General features: G+C 37.9%; 1 protein-coding gene across 1 annotated transcript in view; it reads right to left on the bottom strand.

Moving 5' to 3' along the window:
- Positions 1-21819, bottom strand: part of CFAP58 (cilia and flagella associated protein 58) — a 63186-nt gene that overhangs the window by 20295 nt on the left and 21072 nt on the right. Inside the window, exons 8-15 of the mRNA XM_059850782.1 lie at positions 21508-21590; positions 20180-20371; positions 15396-15557; positions 12414-12560; positions 8909-9049; positions 8332-8555; positions 6204-6315; positions 3913-4017 (exon numbers count right to left, since the gene is read on the bottom strand). Coding sequence (XP_059706765.1) covers positions 3913-4017; positions 6204-6315; positions 8332-8555; positions 8909-9049; positions 12414-12560; positions 15396-15557; positions 20180-20371; positions 21508-21590 — 1166 coding nt within the window. The remainder of the gene's footprint in view (positions 1-3912; positions 4018-6203; positions 6316-8331; positions 8556-8908; positions 9050-12413; positions 12561-15395; positions 15558-20179; positions 20372-21507; positions 21591-21819) is intronic.

The following is a 21819-nucleotide window of genomic DNA, read 5'->3' as shown; positions in this document are numbered from 1 at the left end:
ACTGCGAGTTTACCACATCACTGCTCAGTACACAGCAGAGCAGAGCTTCAGTCACATGAGGGATTTGCCCCATATGCAAGGTGAGCAAATGTATTTTTGCAGTCAGGATTTGCAGAACACTCCTGTTTATTAATAATTATTCCTTGTGGCCTTACAACACACCATTCTTCCCACACGTGTTCACAAAGACCTTCACCCATCCTTGAGATATCCTTGATCACACACAATGGATTGCTCTACAAAGCCCTGCAATATTACTCAACAGCTTAGAAAAGAACCAAAAACATGCTCTATCTCGACTGCACAAATTCAGAAAGAAGGTAATAACTCAGACAGGAAAACTGGCTATCCCTGAAATAACATTTCCTATGTCTGGAAAAAACACCATTGGATTTTTATTGACCGTAAGTATTCAAGACCTTGGGTTTGGATCTGATTTTTAAAATCGTATTTTTCATCAGCACAGCAGCTCACAACTGTGAGAATGCCTGAATTGAAAGAGAAAGTATGACCACCTGCTTTGCAGCCACTCTTCAAAGTAGCACCCCAGGATGACCATATTTATTTGGTATATAAGAGCTGATACCTTATAACCCAAGATGCTGTGGTGACAGGGCACAGATAAATCAGAAACAAGAAAAGACTTCAGTAATTTCTCTAACAGAAGAAATCTTTTTATACCTTTATTAAAATGTTCAACTCTGAAAAGCTGTTCTAGCAAAACCCAACATTCAGCATGCTGCATATTCTCTCTCTCTCAGCATCTGTCTGATCCAAAAAAATGTGCTCTGATGACCGGTTAAGAGAGATTAGGATGAATTTTTGAATGAGATTTTAGAGTTAAGCTGGGTTTTTCCCATATTGTCAGCAATCTAGATTTTCTGACTGAAGCACAGCAAATCATTCTTTTAATCACAGAGCATGGATTGTAGCTTGCTTCTACATCTCCCTCAGTTCTTAAGAAATGACAGGTTAGAAACAATGAAAAAGCTAATAAAAAGGATATGATCAAATGCACATCAGGAGCAGGTAAAGTAAGCAGATGCTTTTCTACATGAGTCTATATACTGTGATCCTTACTTAGTGAAAATTTCCATTTATATATCCAGCTGAAACCTTGTTCCTTGCACTTTTATTTAAAAGACCATTTACCAAAAGTAAAAAAAGAAGACAGAGCTACAGTGCATACAATACAAATGGAATTATTTTTCCCTTATAAAAACATTATGGCTCTGCATGAGTATGCAGCAGGGTGAATAACCTACAAATCAAACTGCAGGTTGCTGACACTGGGCTCAACCATTTCTTCACATGGGTTATTTCTAAACTCCAAAGGTGTTTTTAATATTCAGTATTCAAGACAAGTTTTTTGTACTCTATTTTATTAACACACTTTGATGTGAGGGAATTTATGCTACATAATATACACATTAGCACAGATACAAGCTTCACCTTAAACAAGTATCCTATCTGCTAGCATGATGGCCACACACACATGAAAAAAGATTATGTGTGGCAAGAAGGAGATTCAGATAATTTTAAAGCTGATACACCAAATGGCTATGCCCTTGTTACGGGGCAAGATGTGAATAAAGATGACTGGGGGTGAGGAAGTGTGACTTATGCAAGCAAACATAACACAGGGATAGCAGTGGTTCTCTGACCTAATAAGTTTGTATCCCTCAGTCTGCAGGCTCAACTCTGAGTATGGGGGATGTTCTGCCAAGTAGGCACAGGCCAGTCATCAGCAATTCCCCCACTCCTGCAAATGAACAGTGACTGAACTGAGCTGAGCTGACTTCAGGAGAGACCCATGTTAAAAAGATGCTGAATGCCCTTAAGCATGACGGGCTTACCAGGATTAAAAAAAAAAAAAAAAAAAAAAAAAGGAAAAATGAGAGAAGAACTCTCTCAATATACAAATTATATGGAGGGAACAAAATTAAAAATTCCTGAAATTTGAGCTAAATTACTGCTATTTCCCATAATTCTAAAGTTCAATCAGGATCAAATCTACATTACCTTTCAAATAGTTCACTTCAAATACACTTCAAATCTTTCAATCTGCCCAGAAGGTGGTTTAGTGAAGCCACCCTCCTGCTGTGTGAAACTCAGCTCTCTCCATAAAGTTGAGGTTATTGTTCTGTTTATTTCCTTCTGCTGGAAGTGTTCCTTGGGCTCGCTCCTTCACCACAGCAGTTTGGAATTTGGTAACATCAGTTTAGTAAGTGATTAGCAAGGGTTTTGTATCGGTATTATGGTATGATTTTAGAAAAGAGATGCTACCATCATACCAAGGACAACCAGCCCAAAGAATAATGAAATGCCTTGTACCAGGTTATCCAGACACTCAGCAGAAGCAGCTCTGCCAGTACCCTTAATTTGGGATAATTGTGCCAGTGAGCTAATCAGTAGCACTTAGAGCCCTTCAAGGGAATGAGCTGGGGGCTGACCTCCATCTCTGGTTACCTCCTCATACCCACATCCTGTTATGAAAGAGCCCTATTTCAGTCATGGTGGAGGACTCAAAACACTGTGGAAAAACAGAAAAGAGCTCAGAAACATTGATGTTAAATCCCTGAACAGAATGTGGAGCATAGTATTTTTTGCCTTCACTATAATTTCTCCAAGGGAAACCTTCATTTCAGTATTGTTACACTGGAAATTGGTGCCTGAATTAAGAACACAAAGGATCTCATTAGCAATTCTAGCTATAATAATTAGATTTTATATAGCCAAACCCTGTCTTAAATCTAGAAAAATAATAAAAACATCATAGAGCTGCCATAGAAGGACCATTGCAGAGACAGAAATCTAAGGATAAGGCCAGATATACAATGGAGACGATATAAAATCTAACAGAATTTGTTTTGTGCATGGGTAAAGCACAGTAAATTCAGAGCTATTTTTGCTACATTTTAAGCTAACTATTTCACTGACAGCATTTTAGTGCTATGCCACAAAGATCACATTTTTCCAAGCGGAGGAATAATACACATAAAATACATTAAAATGAAATTTCAGATCAATGTTTTCCCATGAAACAATAAATAGATACAAACTCTGTTTTGATAAGATCTGCTGAGCTTCTTCTCAAGACAGAGGGAGATTCAGGTCACATTTTACACTCCAGTGAATGGTACCCAACCCAGGCATCAAGAGTACTAGGGTATTTAAGATGTTAAAATCACACCTACAGCTGGTAATTTGTAGCTAGCCCTACAGTCATGAGAGAGACCAGATTAACACCTCTGCTTAAAGCTAGGACTCTCTGAAGTCCTCCTCTGTTATATTTTATAAAAATGTTTGCACTATATGAATACAGTCTTTCCTTCATTCTACAGCATAAATCTTACTGTTATCACTGGGGTTAAGGGACATCTGATACAGTTCAAAAAAAAGATAAGCTATAAGAATTTTTATTTTTTTTTGCAAAGTTCAGCACAAAAACCTTGAAATCAAACATGCCCCAGCCAGCAGCATATCTAAATCACACAAACTCTTTAGGATTCCTCCTGCCAAAAGCCAAGCTAAGCACAAATGGAGTCAATCAGGAATTTTCCTTCATGTTCTGGTCATAGCATACTTGTTTAAAATGACACAGAAAAGCCTTTCAAATAGTCTAAGACTGACCTGAAGACTAATCTATGACATGAATAAACTAAGGCCAACCTTTACTTGTATTTTCCAGAGCTGACCAGGTATCAGTAACCAGAATATAAAAATCAACTAATCTGATACTGTTTGTTCTCTTCCAGCGAGTCAGTGCTGCCATCTAAAGCTATCTAAAGGGCATGCAAAAGAAATCCAAAGTCTGCATCTAAGCAACATTCAGGAAGCACATGTCTGTAGATAGAGAATGCAAAGTCAAATATAGTAATGAAATGTAACAAAACAATGATGCTGCAGTACCTGAAGGAGAAATTCTTTTTCTATCACTTCACCTGTCTTGCTGATAAGTCGCTTCTGTAGTCTCTGAACTTTCAGAATCAGCTCATAGGTAGTGGGGTCACTGGCCTAGGAAAGAGCAAAGGAGCCTCAAAAATTATACATGACAAGTTACTGTTTCTTTTTTGCAAATTAAACCCATAATATCTCAGTGTTCAAAAGTAACAAGTATAAAAGGGGGGCTGGGGGAGGGTGCATTCAGCTATTTTTTTAAATTGCATGTATACAAGTAGTCCTGCAACTTAATATCTATGTTAGCAGCAATTGGAAGTGACAAATTAAGAGCAGTGCAAGTACCTCCTGATGTTCAAGAACTTCAAACAGTGCCAACTTAGTTTTTAAGGAGAAGATTTTTCTATTGAACAAAAGAAGACTAACTGCAATTTAGTCTTTAAACAGGTGGAGAATTTAAGAGGAACAAACTTGGGGGGTACACTGATGAATTATTATGGGGTTCTAAAGTGTCCATTCATGTGAAAATCCCATTCTTCAATGAAATTACATGCTTAAAATGGTGACAGAGTGTTTGCACTGTACTGTTGCCCTCTACCTACACAGCCCATAAGAACAGGAGCTAGTAGATGTCTGTCTCTCCATCCCTTCCTTTTCATTCTTTTGGCATAGACTGAATGTGGAGAAAGCTCTAAGGAGCAAAGAAATAGTTCTGTGAGGATCAGCCAGTATAGATTACTTTCCTAGAACTTTGTGTCTTCTTGTTGGATCTTTCAGTGAAGGGCAAACATTGACTACATCTTTTCCTCACTCAGGGATTCATAACAGCTCTCTCCCATCTGGTTTTTCTTCTTTCATGGGGCGTCTCACAGGATTAAACTCACACTGCAGTAAAGGCTCCAATAAAGTCCTGCTCTCTTATATTCACTTGAGCTTACAAGGAACTCGGTATCTCATTGTTCTTAATCTTTTGTCTGATTTTATCTAAATTGACTAATCAATTCAAGCATAACTGGGACACTGACACAGATACACATGCAGTGCTCACAACACAACAACATCTCCTGAGAAACCAGGTTAAAAAGTAGACCAGTCCTCATGATCCACTCAGTCCTTGATTTTTTTTATAGCACTGCCCAAGCACGGTGCCAATTTGTGGCTACTGTAGTGATATGAGAGTGTTTGTTCATTAGGAATTGAACCAAAACCCCATCAGGATTATTTCATATGGATCTTGCCATCTGCTGGCCTTTCTGTGTTCCAAATACAAACCAGTTACCTAGAATGGAAAGACATGATTTCCCATTACCAGTCTCTTCATACATTCATTTTCCCATCACTGGATGTTTTGACTGGCCTGATTTTAGTTTGTTACAATGTGCTGCTAGAGTTTGTACCCAGATATGTTTAACCTAGTTCAGCATTCTGCATTATATCTCCCTTCCATGAGAAAAGCTAATCACACCATCCAACTTTAAGCTCAGCATGGAAAGATCAGAAATTCACTATCATGCTAGTAAGCACAATCAAAATACTCAGCCCTGCTTCTGCAGGAACAGAGCACATTGTCACTCAATATGAGAGAAGCTAAGCAACCCAGGCTGGCATCAGATCAGAGATCCATGCAACTGAGGAATCTCAGATGGCACTGACTTACATCAAAAATATCCAGTGATGCCAACTGATGTTCATCTATGCTTGATGGATTTTTTATTTTTCCCCTTCACTTGGCAGGTTCAAATCATGTGAAAACTTAGATTTGCTCTTTATGTAAAGCAGTTGAACTCACATTACCTGGAATTACTATCTTTCTGAGTCCATCACTGTTTATGTGGAGGACTCTCTTTTTTTTCTCAGATGAAATTTACTTTCTGACTTCATATCTGTCCATTCTCCAATCTGCCTATTCTATTAGCCTTTCAATTACTGGCTTTCTTCCCATAAACAATCCCATATACATCTGAGCGTAGGATTGCATCTTTCCCCTATCATCTTATTTCTCACCATCCATGTTAAGGAATTACCCCCTTCTAAATTCACCTAATGCATTCTTATTCCCTTTAGCACTTCACTGTCTCTTTACAAATCTCCCTGCAATTTTTCATTGAGAAAGTGCCATAAAATAGCACTGATTGCATTGTGCAAGGAAAGCATTCAGCAGGTAAGGATTCCATTGGTACTATGGAAATTTCAGTCTGCCCAGTCCCTCCACATCATTTGCATAACAGAAAATGAAATAGGCTTTTGCTGGGTAACTGATGTGCTAATAGGGGCTTTGAAAACACAAAATCCTCACACTTCACCTCTAATTTTCTCCATCTGTGAACTTGCAAGGGCCTCTGCAGTTCTTCTTCCAAAATTTTGCACCGAGTCTGTTCCCTTAACAGTTCCTTCTGCATGTGATTAAACTCCCATCTGAAGACCAGCATAAAATAAAAAGAAAAAACACACCAAAAATACTTCAATGTGACCAAGGCACTAATGTGGACATTAACAAACCATTCTCCCATGCACTATGGTGCACGGGAAGCACTACATGGAAAGCACAAAGAGGCACTTTGCCACTGCAGCAATACTGTGGTGGCAAAATGTATCAACAAAATGCCACTAAACAGGTGGAACCATAAAATAACACACTTGGACCTCTTTACTTGCTTCATTAAGAATGGCTCAGAAAAGAGGCTCCCAGGGAATCTACTCCACAGACTGCTGGAACTCACTCTTCCCATCTTCCCATGAACATTGAGGCCAGAAGGACAGTTAGTTCATAAACCTACAAATCAGTTATGGGTCATATCCAGTTACTCCTGTGTTGAATCTAACAGCTTGTGTTTGAAAGGTTTTAAATCTACATGGCTCACACAATCCATCAAATAAAACACACTCTAGGACCTGAGTATGATGGACACTGTTCCTAAGAGAAGTGAACTTTGATTTCTTTTATTACATCTCCTCAAGGAATTTCAGAGGTGACTTGCTGAATTTAAAATTAACTGAGCACTACCAAGATTCTTTGACAACTAGGCTTTTATGGTGGGGATAGGGGGTGTTAGGGCAGGAAAAAAAGGCCCATTTTGTAATTATCTGACCCTTATCACTTTAGTGATGGGATCCTCTAAATTCTCCAATGTCAAAAGGGGGTGAAGATTGCGATGTGCCTCCTCCACCACTGAATCTTTTCCTACTAAGCTCAGAATTGCATTTAGCTCACTAGAGAGAAAAAGGTCTTTTTGTAACTGTGAGGTTGGACAAGGTTATGGAAGAGGGAAAAAAACCTCACATTTCCAATTGGCAAATCGGGAAGCTAATTAGCAGCACAAGTGATAAATGGAATCTTTTCGACAGGCAGTTTTCATTATGGTTTTGGACTTCATTAAAGTATGAGATTGCTGCTGCAGTTAGCAAGAATTGATCCACCCATCATGGCATGCAGCACACTACACTTCAATACCATCACTGAGTTTCAATACAGTAACAGACTTTCAGCTGAATACATTTGGGCAGCAAGTTCAAATTCCATTCCTATCTGCAGTCAGTCGATGAAAACTGCAATTGCTAATGCTGTGTGCCCAGTTCTCCTTTCTGTTTCACCAAATCAAACTGGCATAATTCCACTGGAGTCAATGGGACTGACCATGGACTGAAGTTAATTTGTTCTGCTGAAAGCCATGGAATCACACTGATAAAGTAAAGATCTCACCCAAAACTGTGATAGCTACACCACATAGGTAAAATGGTTATCTGCTAAAAACACAACTGCCTCTCCTTGCAAATCAAGACTGATTCTTAGAAAATATCCAGAGTTTCCCATCAGGAAAGAATACACCTCAAATGCATGGTGGGCAAACAAGAAAGGAAGCATTAAGCTGCAGAAGGAGGGGATAAATCAGGTTTGGGCTATCAAATTGCTGTTTTAAAGAAACAAAACTTTCAATGAAAATTTAACTAAAACTTTCTCTTAGATCTGCATCTAAATCTAGAAGGAGAGAGCTCTGAAAACAGGATTTTGTTCTGAATATGTCAAGGATCTCCCATACTCTGTGGATTGCTTAACCAAAAGGAGTTCCACTAATCTAGGCCTTGTACTACCGTACCACTTAGGAGCTCACTGGACTGTGAACACCTTTTCTGCTGCTGTCAGGTTTATTCTATAGGCAGTAACTCACAGTACAAGGGGAAAAACAGAAACTATTTCAACTTTAGCCAAGATCTCTTCTTTCCTTATTACGGTATTTCAATTTTCCTAATTGTTGGTAAATTGTTTAATGAATTTAATCTAGTCTGGGTTTGAGGTCAAACCAAAAAAAAACCCAAAAAAACCCCAAAAAAACCCCAAAGCCTTTCTCCAAGATTGATACAAGTCTTTACTGTCTCAAACACAAAACCATGGCTGCAGTCTCTATGGAAATGTATTCCCACTGGGTTTCCTACCTGAGCTCCTGCACGTTAGCCACACTCTTGCCAAGTATTCCCTTCTCACGCCGAAGTTTTTTGATCTCCAGCTTGAGAATCCGCATGTCTTCCAGCCGCTGCCGGTACTCGCTCTCGCCCCGGTTTAGGATGGCCTGCTGGATTTTTATCTTCTCGTAGAGCAGCGCCGCCTCCTCATTGCGGTGAATAAGCTGCGTCCCCAGGGCGTGTCTCTCACAGAGCACCTGTGGGCACGGGCAAAGCCATAAACTCAGTTACGCTTCCTTCACACAATCCCAGAGTATCGTGACTATGTTTGGATCAGTCAAAATCATGGACATTTAAGAGGTTTCACTGTTATTAATTAAAGAAATATGGCAAGAACCTAATAATTTCCCCTATAAGGGTTTGATCACCTGAATAGTACAAACTACAGATTTTGTTCACTTCAGCATCGTAACATTTTGGTTTTAATGGCATTATAAAGCTTAAGTACTCCCACATTCACAGTAGCTAAGAATCTTCATCTTAAAAATACACTGGACAAATGAGGGAACAGAATGCAGGGTATTTGAAAACTCAAATTAGGGATTCCAACCTTGTCAAATTCCTTCTTCTGCTTCAGTCTCTCTGCATCAGCTTCAGCAATGATTTTTAGGAGTCTTTTCTCTTCTGCCTCCTGATTTTCAATATAGGCTTTGGCTTCCTGAGCCTGTTTTGTCATCTTAAGCAGTTCAGCCTGATGGAGATAAAGAATATAGGTGAGCAACTGTTAAATAATAACTTCTCATTACAGAAACCTAAAATTAAGTGTTACTTATAAATATTTCATACATTATTTTACCTTCCTGAGAGGTACACACTTTCTTAGTTTTTGAGAACTAATCACCAAGATAAGCAAGCATAAAGACCCATAAAGAAATACTATAAATACTATTTAAATGTAATTGTCTTATACACAATAGAAATTTGAAAGTATTTTTATCTATGACAATGGTTCAAGTTGTAATTCCGGGATACCTCATTTAATTTTTTTTTTATTATAAAGCACATATTTAGAAAGCTTTTCATTGGAGTTGTTATTCATAGTCAGTCTGGGATGTTAGAAAGAACAGTTTACCTCACTGAAAAGCGCAACAATCTCTGCTGTATAGTACAAAGCAGCACCAACTCAAGAAAGGCTTCAGACTGGAGTAAAAGGATTGGTGGCAACCAGGAAAGGAACAGCAAGAATTAAGAGCCACTGCACTTTGTTTGGGGGATGTATAAATGAGGAAGACTGTGAAAAGAGGGACTGTCCTGAACAAGGAGGAGCAATGCACTGCTACAGCAACTGCCCAGCACCAACACAAACTAACACTGAAATCAGCCAAGTCATTCTATCCCACTGTCACAAAATCTGCAATTTAAGGCATGTATGTAGATAAAAAATAATAGAGTCTTCCTGGATTATAAGAAGTTTTTATCACTGCTAGGCAATTAGAGCCAAGGTGGAACAAGCTGACCACAGCTCATTTTCTTAGCTATGAAAACTTTCAAGCCTCAACTCAAAGACTTCACCACAACTCTGACCCTTATAAAGAATGATGTTCAAAATAAGCATCATCCAATGCTGAAAGATTGAGCCTGTGATGAAGGGTGCACCCACAAAAGCATTGATTTAAGACAAACAGTTCCATCATAATAATAAAATAGCTCATTTCATTCTTATTTTCTTTAATAAAATTCTCATTTTCCTATATGTGTAAGACATAGCTCTCTTAGTCAGTGTCAGATATTCATCAGCTGAATAAAAATGCAAGTCACTTCATCCTGAAATTCAATAAACACTGTACAAAAGCTGCCCACAAATGTAAAACTGCTCTTGTGTTCGGCATTGCTGATAATATTTTTTTTAATAGATCACAATTTTATGGTCTCCTTATGTCAGAAAAATATGAATTGTAAACAAGAAGTGGCATTAGATGTGGTCAGCAAACACTCATATAAACAAATCTCACTGGAACGCACCCAGCTGAAATAAATCTGAGCTGCCTTGTATAGTAAGGAACATAAATACTTAAAGCCACACAAAGATTTTCAGTTAGAATAAATATGCCCAGAACCACAGCACGAGGGTCTGTGTACATCAGGTAAGAGAAAAGGAAATTAATAAACACAGTCACTGTGCAAGCAGAAAAATGGTCACGTCTGAAACTGCTGTAAATCAGCACAGCTCAACAGAAGTCGGCTCAGAGAATTTGAAAGAACTGAAGAACAGTCAGCAAGAAAAAATAACATATACGGGACCTACACCAATATCTCAAACAAACTCAAACTAAATTCTTGTTTAGATTCTGAAATATTAGTGCAAGTGATACTTTTATTGGTATGCTATAGAAGTGGGAGGAAAACAGGACTTGTTACGAAAGTTATAACTGGGACTGAACATAGAATGCTGAAATAACAAGTCAGATTTTACATCCAGATTTCCAGAAATCTGGATATAAAATCCAGTGCTTACACACCTACAAAGTTATACAAATCACTTGACTTGCCAGCAGCTCCAATCTTGAGGGCCACAGATTATTTTTTTTTTTTTAATATTCAGATCCTTTGTGTAACAACTCTAATCTGCAGCCAACTGTATGAAGGCCAACTGAAGCCAAAAGATGGCATTGTACTGGCTTTAACAGAGCTTGAATTTACCATGATTACACAGTTTTTAAGGCCTTTATGCCATCTGAGGTGAGCATGTCTGTATAACCTCATTCCTATGAATCCCAGTCCTCCATGATTTAGCACATTCTTTAAACTTATTTCCCAGGAACAGCTTTCTTACTTCCTTAACATCAGTGCAAACAGGACAAATTGATGCTGGCTTGCAACACAAATAATTGGGTTCTTTTGTGCCTGTGACAATCAGCTGCCTCTGAATTCTCTTCTGGTTTAGTACTCTGCAGTGACACTCAGGTAGAAGACCACAATGCCCTGAAGCCAGTCAGTAATGTCATGTCAGTGTATGGACAAACCTGCTGGTGAATAATTGACTGGGTAAACCATGCAGCAATCATATGTTTGTCAAATAAATGGCAGACAGTTCTGAGGTGATGAGACAGAATTGGGGACTAGTTAAGGCTGAAAGCTGCACACAGGGAATGAGATGCTGTTTGACTTCTCCATCGCTGATAGAACATCTGTGAGACAGATCAGGTACAAGAATACAAATTCATCACCTTTTTACAAAGCCCTATTGACATCTTGTCATAACTCTATGTGCTGAGAGAGGCTGAAAATTCAAGGAGTCATAGTAGCAAAGCAATAAACTGACAAAAGAAAACATTGTGAAAAGGGACAGGGAACTTTTGTTTTCTGGGGGTATTGTTTGCATTTTTTCCTGGTGGTTTTTTTCCTAGTGCTTATTGAAGATTAAAAATAAACTCCTGTGAACACAACTCCATAAATCTTTTCAGAATACAGCAATTGGGTTGAGATACCACCACAAATCTAATAGCTTATCAAAGGATGGGCTGCAGCAGCACTGAGAAGAAGAACCCAAGCATCAAGCTTAGATTTCCTTTGATTTAAGACAGAATCTTGCTGCTTTATACCACAGTATTAAAATAACTTTCTCTGCAGAGGGACCTACTAAAAGGCACTGCCTAACTCCCAAAAGACTAATGCTTGCTAGTTACATAAAAATACAACATTGTGCATAATGGGATTTGCACTTAAAAACAGCAGAAAGAAAAAAGTTCTTAAAAATAAAACGTTGAATTATAAGGGTCTGCATTAAAAAGTTTGCTAGAATCAGTTTATCCACAAAATCAACATCTCTGCAAGCAAAATGGAACTTTTTTACTAAAAAATGTTCCGTCACCAAGAGATTTAAAGCTTCCAATAGACAATTCTGGACTCTTTTATTATAATTATAGGCAGAGACTAAATTTGTCAGACAGATTTCTGCAGCTATTATGTCTAAAGGGTGCTGAGATCTTGTATTTCAAGTATAGAATAGTTTATTAAAATACAGCAAAACTACCACCACAGGTCAGAACACAATGCAGTCTGGGAAATCATGGAGCCCACCCTTTGAAAGAAAGAATCTGTGTCAAGGGTCTTACTTTCATCGACTCTCTCTCATCCTCTGACTGCTGGAATTCCACTTGTACTTTCTCAAGGGATATATCCTTTTCTTTGATCTCCTCTTTCAGCTGATCCACCTGACGTGTGGAATTTCTCAGTTTCATCATCATTTCTGCCATCTCATCCTAATAGAATAGGAAGTGTGATCACAGAGAGAGTTAAAGCAAAAGGTTGTTTGTGATATGGAGTTCAGATTATTTAGATGTTGGAAAATGTAGCCATGGTGCATGAAAGTAGATCTGTTGTACCTCCTAGAAGACACCACTTTTTAATCCAACAGAACAAAACAGTTTCATTAAACAAGCTTTTTGTTTAAGCCAGCATGACATTGCAATTAAAAAAAAAAACCTTTTAAAGATACACTGACAAAAATAATGACCATCAATCATGAGTTTAATAAGACATTTAATTGAAAGTGCTGGACACACTGTAAGAACTAGCAGTAAATCCAAGTCACTAAGATTCTGATCATATCCATCTGTTTTCATGCTTCTAATAACATGCCTTTCCAATAAGGTCATGCATAGTCTAGCACAAATCTTTGGAGAGAAGTTCATTTTGTGCAAACAAACAAAGCCTTCAGTACGATACCAATATACACTAGTTTGCACAGAGGTGCAAAGTTCAAAAGAGGGCTCAGTCTTTGAGAAGGTTCTGTTAAAATATTTAACACATACTTTAAGCTCAAACACAGAGCAAAAACGTCAGAAGCACTGAAGAGAGATTCAAGTCAGCAGGAATACTTCTACTCACAGGACAAAGGTGCCTGCCTGTACAAAACTGGCATTTCAGCTCAGCACAGTGACAGCACGCGTTATGCCATGAAATGGAAGCTAACGGAGTCAATGATTAGACAGATATGTTCTTCTGGATGTAATGAAAGCAGCTTTAGAGGCTACTACTCCTCTGCCAGAGCTTACCACCTCACAGAGAAGACATCATAATCTCTCATGTGAATACACCCTCTTCCAGTGCCAAATCTGGGTAGCTTAAAGCTCCTTCAGCACTATCCACCATAGGTGTGGTTTTCCTCAACAAATGAGGGATTTTTACCTGCATGAAGTGCTCAGCGTAGCTAAGCAAGATGTTGAGTCATGGCAATCTTCACTCAAGCAGCACAGAGGACTGATTAGTAGTAATATGTCACTAGGCCCAGCTGTTTGCACATTCAGCCACTTCCATGAAAGCATAAGTTATTAAAAGCTGTCTTTGGTACACAGCCTATAAATCTCTTTGGTGTTGTAAAAGGTGACAGAGATCTAGCATATAGAGCCCAGACACACCCAAATACATTCTTAATTCTTTATTTGATGCAGAACAGTAAGAACACACAATTTTGCAAACTGGTCTCCTAATCAACTTGCCTAAATAAATGAACTCCTAACACCAAAAGAAAGCCCCAGGATGAAAGCATCAGCTATTTATATCATAATAACAGCCTGCCAGGATGCCTTTTCCATTTTAATGACTTGAATATTATGGTACTCTGGAGACCACTGGCAAGGTGGTCATAAGATCATTTCACATTAAGCAATCCAAAATTATTTGCATCCAGCTTTATCTAAACAGGCTTGTGCAAATTTTACTTCCCAAAATGAGAAAGAATTTGCCATAATGTTTAAAATAACCATCTTTTATGTTTTTTTTTTTTCTTTCATGACTGGATGACCTGATACTGAACATTGAATAGCTATTTTTCTCATTGCTAAACATAACACTGCCTTGGCCAAAAGATCTTTTGGGGTCAGCTATTTTCTCACACAGGACTTGCCAGAAGAGTTTGGTAGTATGACAAGTAAGCTATTATAGTCTAAATATTGGCCTCTAACAACTGGAACTGTGAACAGCATAGTGTTACCACCATGTAACATTCAAAACCCAAAGACCAAAAGGCTGCTCCATTTTCTAACTCAGCACATAGATGCCTGTTCTTTATAAATAACCAAATTTATTTAGTGGGTTTTAAAATAAAAATAACGAGGAAAAAAATCAACATCATGATTTTTCAATGTTATTTCGCCTGACAGATTGTTTGGGAGAAGCAAGAATCCCAACACTGAATCCAGCAGATAAGAGGCTGACTAAGGTCAAGTAAAACATCCCACATAAATGGCAAAATGGTGCATTCCTCATAAAATTCAGCACACAGCTTGTTAGGAACTTTGGCAGTTCATTCCCATGTGCTTCTCAAACAAAACATCTACCTATCCAAACCTAAGTATAAATTTGTCATTTACTATACATTTTATATCATAAATACTTGTTTGGAAATAACCCAAGGCTTAAAATGACAGCTATCCAGGGTCCCAATATCTGCCAATTACAATAGGATTTGTGTAGTATTTTAGATCTTTATATCAGAATAACAGAATATATTCTTAAGTGCTCTGTTCTCTTCTTCTAGTATTGTTAGTGAGATCCCCAAGGAGGAGATATGAATGGAAAGAATCATCTCCTGAGGAAAATGACACTCTCTGAAAGAAACAAGCAAGGTGAAAGCATTTGGTTCTCATCAGAAAATCCCACTTCAGCTGGGCAGGTGTTTCTCTGCTTCCTAAATCATTATTCACAGTAATGTGCATGCTCAGTCAGGGCTAAGGAGGCAATCTTATTCCCCTTATACCCTATTTCACATACATGCATACAACTCCTAAAGGGATAAAACAGACTGGAGGCAGGATGGCTTTATGAGTCTGTGGCTCCAGTGCACCATGATTTCACGCATGGTTTGCAGCAGGGATATTTCCACATGATGACTGAGGACTCCTGTTTCCAGTCCAAATACAAATGGTGTAGATAAAACTTCAGGGACCTAAAACATTCATTTCCGCAAAACTCACAGGAATGAAGAAACCACTTCTGCCATTGATCCACTGAGCTTCCCTTTAACAAATTAAAATTAAATCAGGAAAAAAAACAAGAGCAGAGAGAGAAGCACATGGAAAAATGTATCCTTCTACCTTAGCTTCAATCAGATTTTTACTGTACAGGGTCCTCTCTGTTCTCAGAGTTTCACAAAGAGCTTGTTGTTGTTTTAATTTAACCCCTTGCATTTCTATTTCCTTCTCATAGTTGCAGATCTGAATTTGATGCATTTCAAGATCTTTCATGTGATTGAGGATCTGGAACAAAAGGAAAGGAAAGAAATTAACAGTAATTAATTAAAGAAATTAACATTAATTAAACCGTCATCACAAGATTAGAAGGATGGAACAAAGTTTGTGATTTGAAAATGACAAGTTCCAATCTCTGTGATAAGCAGTTTTAACTACAGCTGAAAATTGCTCCAGTCCAAATACAAGTTTAACCTTTGTGACTTGCTTATGCGAGACAAAATTGTATTTTAATCTGATACCTAGGTTTCACTCAAGACTAAAACTTATACAGGGGCACATATTTAACAACAAGCTACTGAAAGAAAATATTGCCACAGAGTGGGTGCAATAAAATCAACATAAACAGTTTCCATCAAGAATAGACTCAGTTTATTTATGAAGCAAATCTAGATTATGGATGTTGTTTTGGATGTCAGCTGTATGATAAAATGAAACACACATGTTTTAACAGAAGCCCTGCATGTACTCTTACATTCTAACAACCCAATTTTTTAAATGAACATGTGACCACAGAGTTGATGATTACAAACTGTTCAGATATAATTACTACAATAAGAAAGTCAGTTAATGTAACTTACACTTGTCTAAATAAGTAGGTAATCAGTATTAGTTGCTTCTATGAAAGATTAAAAATAATTATGTGAAGATTAGCTAAGGAGAATGGAGTATTGTAGACTATAGAAAGAAGATCACATGCAGTATCAATAAACAATACCACAAAATTTTACAGACACCTTTATTAAGCAGTTACTATCATAACACATACTAATTGCTATGTTATAGGGGCAAAAATACAAATAGTTGCTAATCATTTTTAAATTAAAAAATATTTTTATTAATTCATTTTTTATTTTTCTCCTGCTATACAAAGCTAAAAACTGCAGAGCTCAAGGAAGCAGCATTTATATAGAATTCAGTTTTACAAAAAAATAAGAAATAAAAACAATACTAAGGAGCACACACATCAAAAACACAGTTTACCAAGTTCACTACCTATGAGGAGAAAACAATGCCATCCTTAAAGCTAGGGAGAAAAAATTAGGCATTAAAAAAAGCTGAGGAATCACACAGACAAAATCCAGCAAAGAAGTCAATGTCCAAATGCAGTTTATATCCCATTCTTCTAAATCCACTTTTGAAAGTAGAGTTTTGGGGTAAAATACATGCTTGTATATCAAAGCAGAAGAAGAAAACAAATGTTTACATGAAATAGTCAATAACTGCAAAGTTTGCCGTTTACAGCATTGTCCCTTCCTCAGCAGTAAATTCTTGGGGAGGCCTAACTATGGGACAGGAGCTTAAATAATTAAATATTCCACCAGGTACCTCCAACCAGCTTTGAAGATAGGGGAGAGCTAAATATGAAAAATTTTATTACAGAAGCAGGAATACAATGCCAGCACATCGTAGCTGACATCAGGTGATCCCAGGAACTGCTTACAATGCAATACAAAAACACAATTCCAGTTTATAACCTACTCCTTCCTGCCTTTTCCTTTGCTGTTTAAACAGTCTGCCAATAGTAATAGCACAGAGAAGAAATCAATAAGGCATGTTTTCTATCTGCACTGTGGCGATCATAGGCTGGAGCAAGTTTTGAAAGTAGGTCACTGCATTTGTAAGTGTTTTACTTGTTTCTGATACAATATAAGTGCAGTAAGTTTGTGGGCAAAGTTTTGAGTTCTGCTCACAGGCTAAATGCTGATTTTGCTTTTTCGGGAATCATTAAACTCAAATAATTCTCTCTTATAAATACAGAAAAGATACATGCAGTGTTTCACAACACAGCCCCATGGGAGGCTAAGCATGCTCAACTCCTGTTTAGTCAACAGGCACACTGCACCTCTCAGATTTGGCAATGAGAGCCCAAAGCTAAGCAAAAAGGATTTGGGATTCATAGTTTTCGCTCTATGCTCATAGCTCTTTTATTTGTACACTTCACTATCATCTACTACTGGTTACCTGTTTAGTTCTATAAACCTACTCAATGTGTCAGTAGTGGCACTGTCCTTATTTGCTTATCCATTTTTTAACCACTCCAGGATGTGCTGCCATGGCCTTAGTGATATGCCTATTGAAGAACGGGTTTTCAAAAAGATTATGTGAATTTAAAAAAGAAAATCTATCTTTTCAGTTTCCTGGATAGTTTGTTAACTGCAAATTTAACATTTTAAAAGGGTTTATTTGAAAAAAGCCAACATATTAAAGACTGGTTTTGTGAGTCCTCAGAAAACACAGCCAGGGAATAGTTCAGATGGAACTGAAAGGTATACTTCACTGCCTCCTTTTCAGGAGGCTAAACCTTACACACAGAAAATAACACTTCATAATTTAAAAATTTCAATTAAAAAAGGAAAAAAATTTGTGGCAAAAGCTGTACACAGTAATACAGGCTACATAAAAAAGAGCAAGGAACAGATTTTTTTCTCACTTGTGCTGACTAATCTAGAAGTAAGACTTTTCAACAAGTGGCAGTGACTTGAAAATAAGCAGTCAGCCAAGGCAACAGTTAGAAGAGGAAGTCATGCATGACCTCTCACCCAAAAAATATTTCAATGTTGTGTATATAATTTTGTTGACTCTGTTCATCAGTTAATCATAAATGATTGTTGCCACGATACACAGAGTATCACCACACAATTTCAGAAAGCTTTAAGCATTTGTGCAAACAGAGTAACACCAAACCCCACCAGAAGGCTACAGGCATCTGCCCATACAGAGTAACACCATATCACTTCAGAAGGCCTCTCCTCCTGTTCTTCAGACAAACCTTTCATACCCTTATGTTTCTGCATTGCCCCTGTGTTCCCTCTGCTCCCTTTGGTGGCTGGTCAGTGCCCCTGGGCACTCCATGGCTCGTTGCTGTCAATGCTGCTCACCTGCTTCTCACAGCTCAACCACTGGGGATGAGGCTCTGCCACAGCCCCACTCCCAGTTACCACAAACTGTGTGCCTACAAATGATGATTTTGAAAGATAAATTCTGCAGCTCTTTAGAGTATGTGCTGCTATAAATAACCATGCAGCTTTCAGAGCCAGAATAGCTACATCTCTGGGCTTAGATGGGTTTTGCTCTTTTCTAGTTCTTATGCAATTCCAAAGGTGGGGTGCAACTTCCTGCAAAACCATGTTGGTGGCAAAAGGTGACAGAAGAGCACTGACTGGCCATAGCCTTACTGCCATCAATAGCTCATTCCCCACCAGCTGTGAAATGACTCCTGTAGTTTCGACACAGCTTCTCAAGTCTGAATAGGTCAAATAGTGAACCTAAATATTACCTATTTACATAATAATCCTGATTCCATCTTGTCCTACCCTTCATTTGGACTTGAAAGACAAGACTGCTGTCTCACATACCACCATGCTCAAAACTGCTCATACTGCTCTTCACCTGTAAGCAGAGTCAGGAACTGCCCCTTTGGTGAGCCAAGGAAGCCTGCCAGTCCTCTGGAAAGCTGCAGTCAATGCAGGCATAATTATACAAACAGCTCAGTGTCATAAGCCATTTACTGAGCCTCTGCCTTATAAGAAATTATAGAAAATTTACATCCAAAGTGGCAAGGGAAGAAAATAAAAAGTAAGCAAACAAACATTTGTCATTTTCACCCTCAAAATACAATGGGCAACCCCAAATTGAATTAAAAGAAAGAGCCTTGTAGTTCTGAGTGTTATGAATTACTCTCTGGCCCTAGCTTACAGTGTTCTTAACTCATATCTACACTGTTAGAAATGCACTGTGAGGGAAAGAAGCAAAATATGACTGCAACAAAGACAAATCTCACTTTTGTGGAATATTATTTACAAGGAAATGACAAGAGGTATTCCAGGCAATGGAGCATACACCATTCTAAAATGATTTAAAAGCCCCTGGTCAAATGAAGTTGGAAGGATAATTTTACTGTGAAAAAATAGCAAATAACTTTTGAGTTGAAACTGCTTGGAAGCTAATCCCAGTAAATCAATGAGCTCCTTGGAGGGCTCTACAATGTGACACTCAGCAATTAATGGAACATGTTAAAAACATGTTCCTGATTTTACTTCACCAGGAATAAATTTATACATAATAATGGGCAGCAGGCAACACGAATTTTATGCAGTATTTCTCTGCAGCTGCTCCTGAAAAACTTGTTTAGCAATCTGTTTTGAACATGCTGAGATGTTTTCATGTACTGAAGTAAGCCTTCAAAATGTTAAGCACCTTACTAAGATGTTAAGCACTGTTAGGTCTCACTGGCCTCGATTTTAGGACAGTGGTCATTTTCAAGATAAGGTCCTTTGCAGATAAGACAGGACAATCAAAGTGTAACTTCCAAGTGCATATGAGAGTTTCAACTGTGGGACTCGTGTATAAGAAGTCAAGAAGCCTTGGTTTGAACTCCAGTAATGGCAGTACAAGGCTGGACTCCAAGTCTCTCACAGAATTAACAAGTCTCTCTCCTATTGATAAGGTTTCCCAAGAGAGAGCTGAAGCAGTAGCAGGCAACATGCACTGACAGCAAGAAATATTTATACATTGTATGAAGACCACCAATCCAAGCTTTCTCCCACTGGCATGTTAGGAAAATTAATGTATCCACAGTTCTGAGAGTAAAACAGGAAAAAAAACCTTGCACAAAGAGCTGTTCCTACCTTCTCTTTTAGCTCAGTCGCTTCCTTGATGAAACTCTCTCTCTCCTTCTCCAATTGGTAAATAATCTTCCTTTGTTTCTGAGCTTCTATCTTATAATGTTGGATTTCTGTCTCCAAGTTCTGTTTTGACTGTTCATGAAACTTCACCAAATCTATCTGCTTCTGAGTAGCATTTGCAGCCTTGACCAAGTTCTAAAGGGAACAAAAAATAATGAGTCTTGAGCTGAAAATGCAACACTGTCACCACCATGACAAAAGCATGCCATTGTCAAAGTGGATTATGGACTTTTCAATGTTATTATTCTTTATCTAATTTGTTCAGTTGAAATACTTGAACCTTAAATCTGATTTAAAAAACAAAATCTCTAGCACAGCTGCTAAACAGAACTTTTTCTGATTTCAAGTTAAAACACCAGTGTCTGCATTACAAAAAATAAAATTGACAGGATTGTTCACAAGTGGATATAACTAATGACCGGAAAATCCTTACCAGCTTTAAGTCATTTTGATTGTAAAGAATGCCAATAGCCAGTGACTTTAATAATAAAGCCAAATACACTTCTTTCTCATGTCTTCAATAGAAAGTTCAAGCTTGAAATTAACCAAGCTTACTTTAAAATTCTGCATAAAGATTAAACAGAAAGCATCAATATGTCATCTTTACAAAATCAGCCTCCTGGTCCCATATCAAAATTTCCTTCCCTATACAAAACAAGTATTTGTTACCTGTCAAATCATGCTAGATTCAAGACACAGGACACTGAATCTACACCAAATAAAGCATGTCAGAAATCATCTTTTAGCATTGAATTTAGTAGATAACATTTCAGGACTGCCCATAAACCCAAAATGCTATACTGCAGTACAAGAACCTTGGGCTGATGGGAAACAATCAATATGAGAAACAGATCTAGAAGCAAGGATTACTACTCAAACAACCTGCCAAGCTGCTACACAGTATATCAACACTCTGGTTTGTTCTTCTACTAGCAAACACTTTGCCTAGATTAGTGCCAAACTTCATAAGATACAGAGTAAAAGATCTGTGTAAAAACACAGATATAGCAAACTCTTCGGATACCAAACAATAGGTTTGCAGTTTGAATTCCCTGATGGTTTATATATTAAAACTTGGAAATCTTCTGTGTTTTTGGATAATAACACTATTTCAGTGCACAGAAAAGTAGTTTGTACATCTGCTTAAGGAAATTTGAAGGCTTTAACTTAACTTTATGAATTCTACATTTCTGTGTCGCTGTGGATGTTTAAGCTACAGGCATTTCATTCTCAAGCTGTGAGCCTTATCAATATGACCAATGCAAACTCACCTGGTTTAGCATATCCCTTTCCCTCACAAGCCCATCTATGGCTCTCTTGTCAGACTCTGCCTGCTTTTTGCCTGTCTCCAACTCTAGAGAAAAAGAGGAAAGACAGTGAATTCTGTATTCAAATTGTACAGCTGTTAAAAATGCAGAAGTCCACAATTTAGTGGACTTTTTTTAAAGCCTTGACATTACATAACCAGTTCAAGTAGTTTTGAACCGGTTTCAAAACTCTATGTATTAGCTGATGCTAATGCTTATTCGGTACCTAGAATAACTTAAAAGAACTCAGTAAACAGATCCACTTATCTCTTAGGC

Source organism: Haemorhous mexicanus, chromosome 7, assembly GCF_027477595.1.
Source record: "Haemorhous mexicanus isolate bHaeMex1 chromosome 7, bHaeMex1.pri, whole genome shotgun sequence".
Classification (NCBI taxonomy): Eukaryota; Metazoa; Chordata; class Aves; order Passeriformes; family Fringillidae; genus Haemorhous; species Haemorhous mexicanus.
The sequence above is the reverse complement of the archived record's forward strand: the minus strand, read 5'-3'. Positions and strand labels throughout refer to the sequence as shown.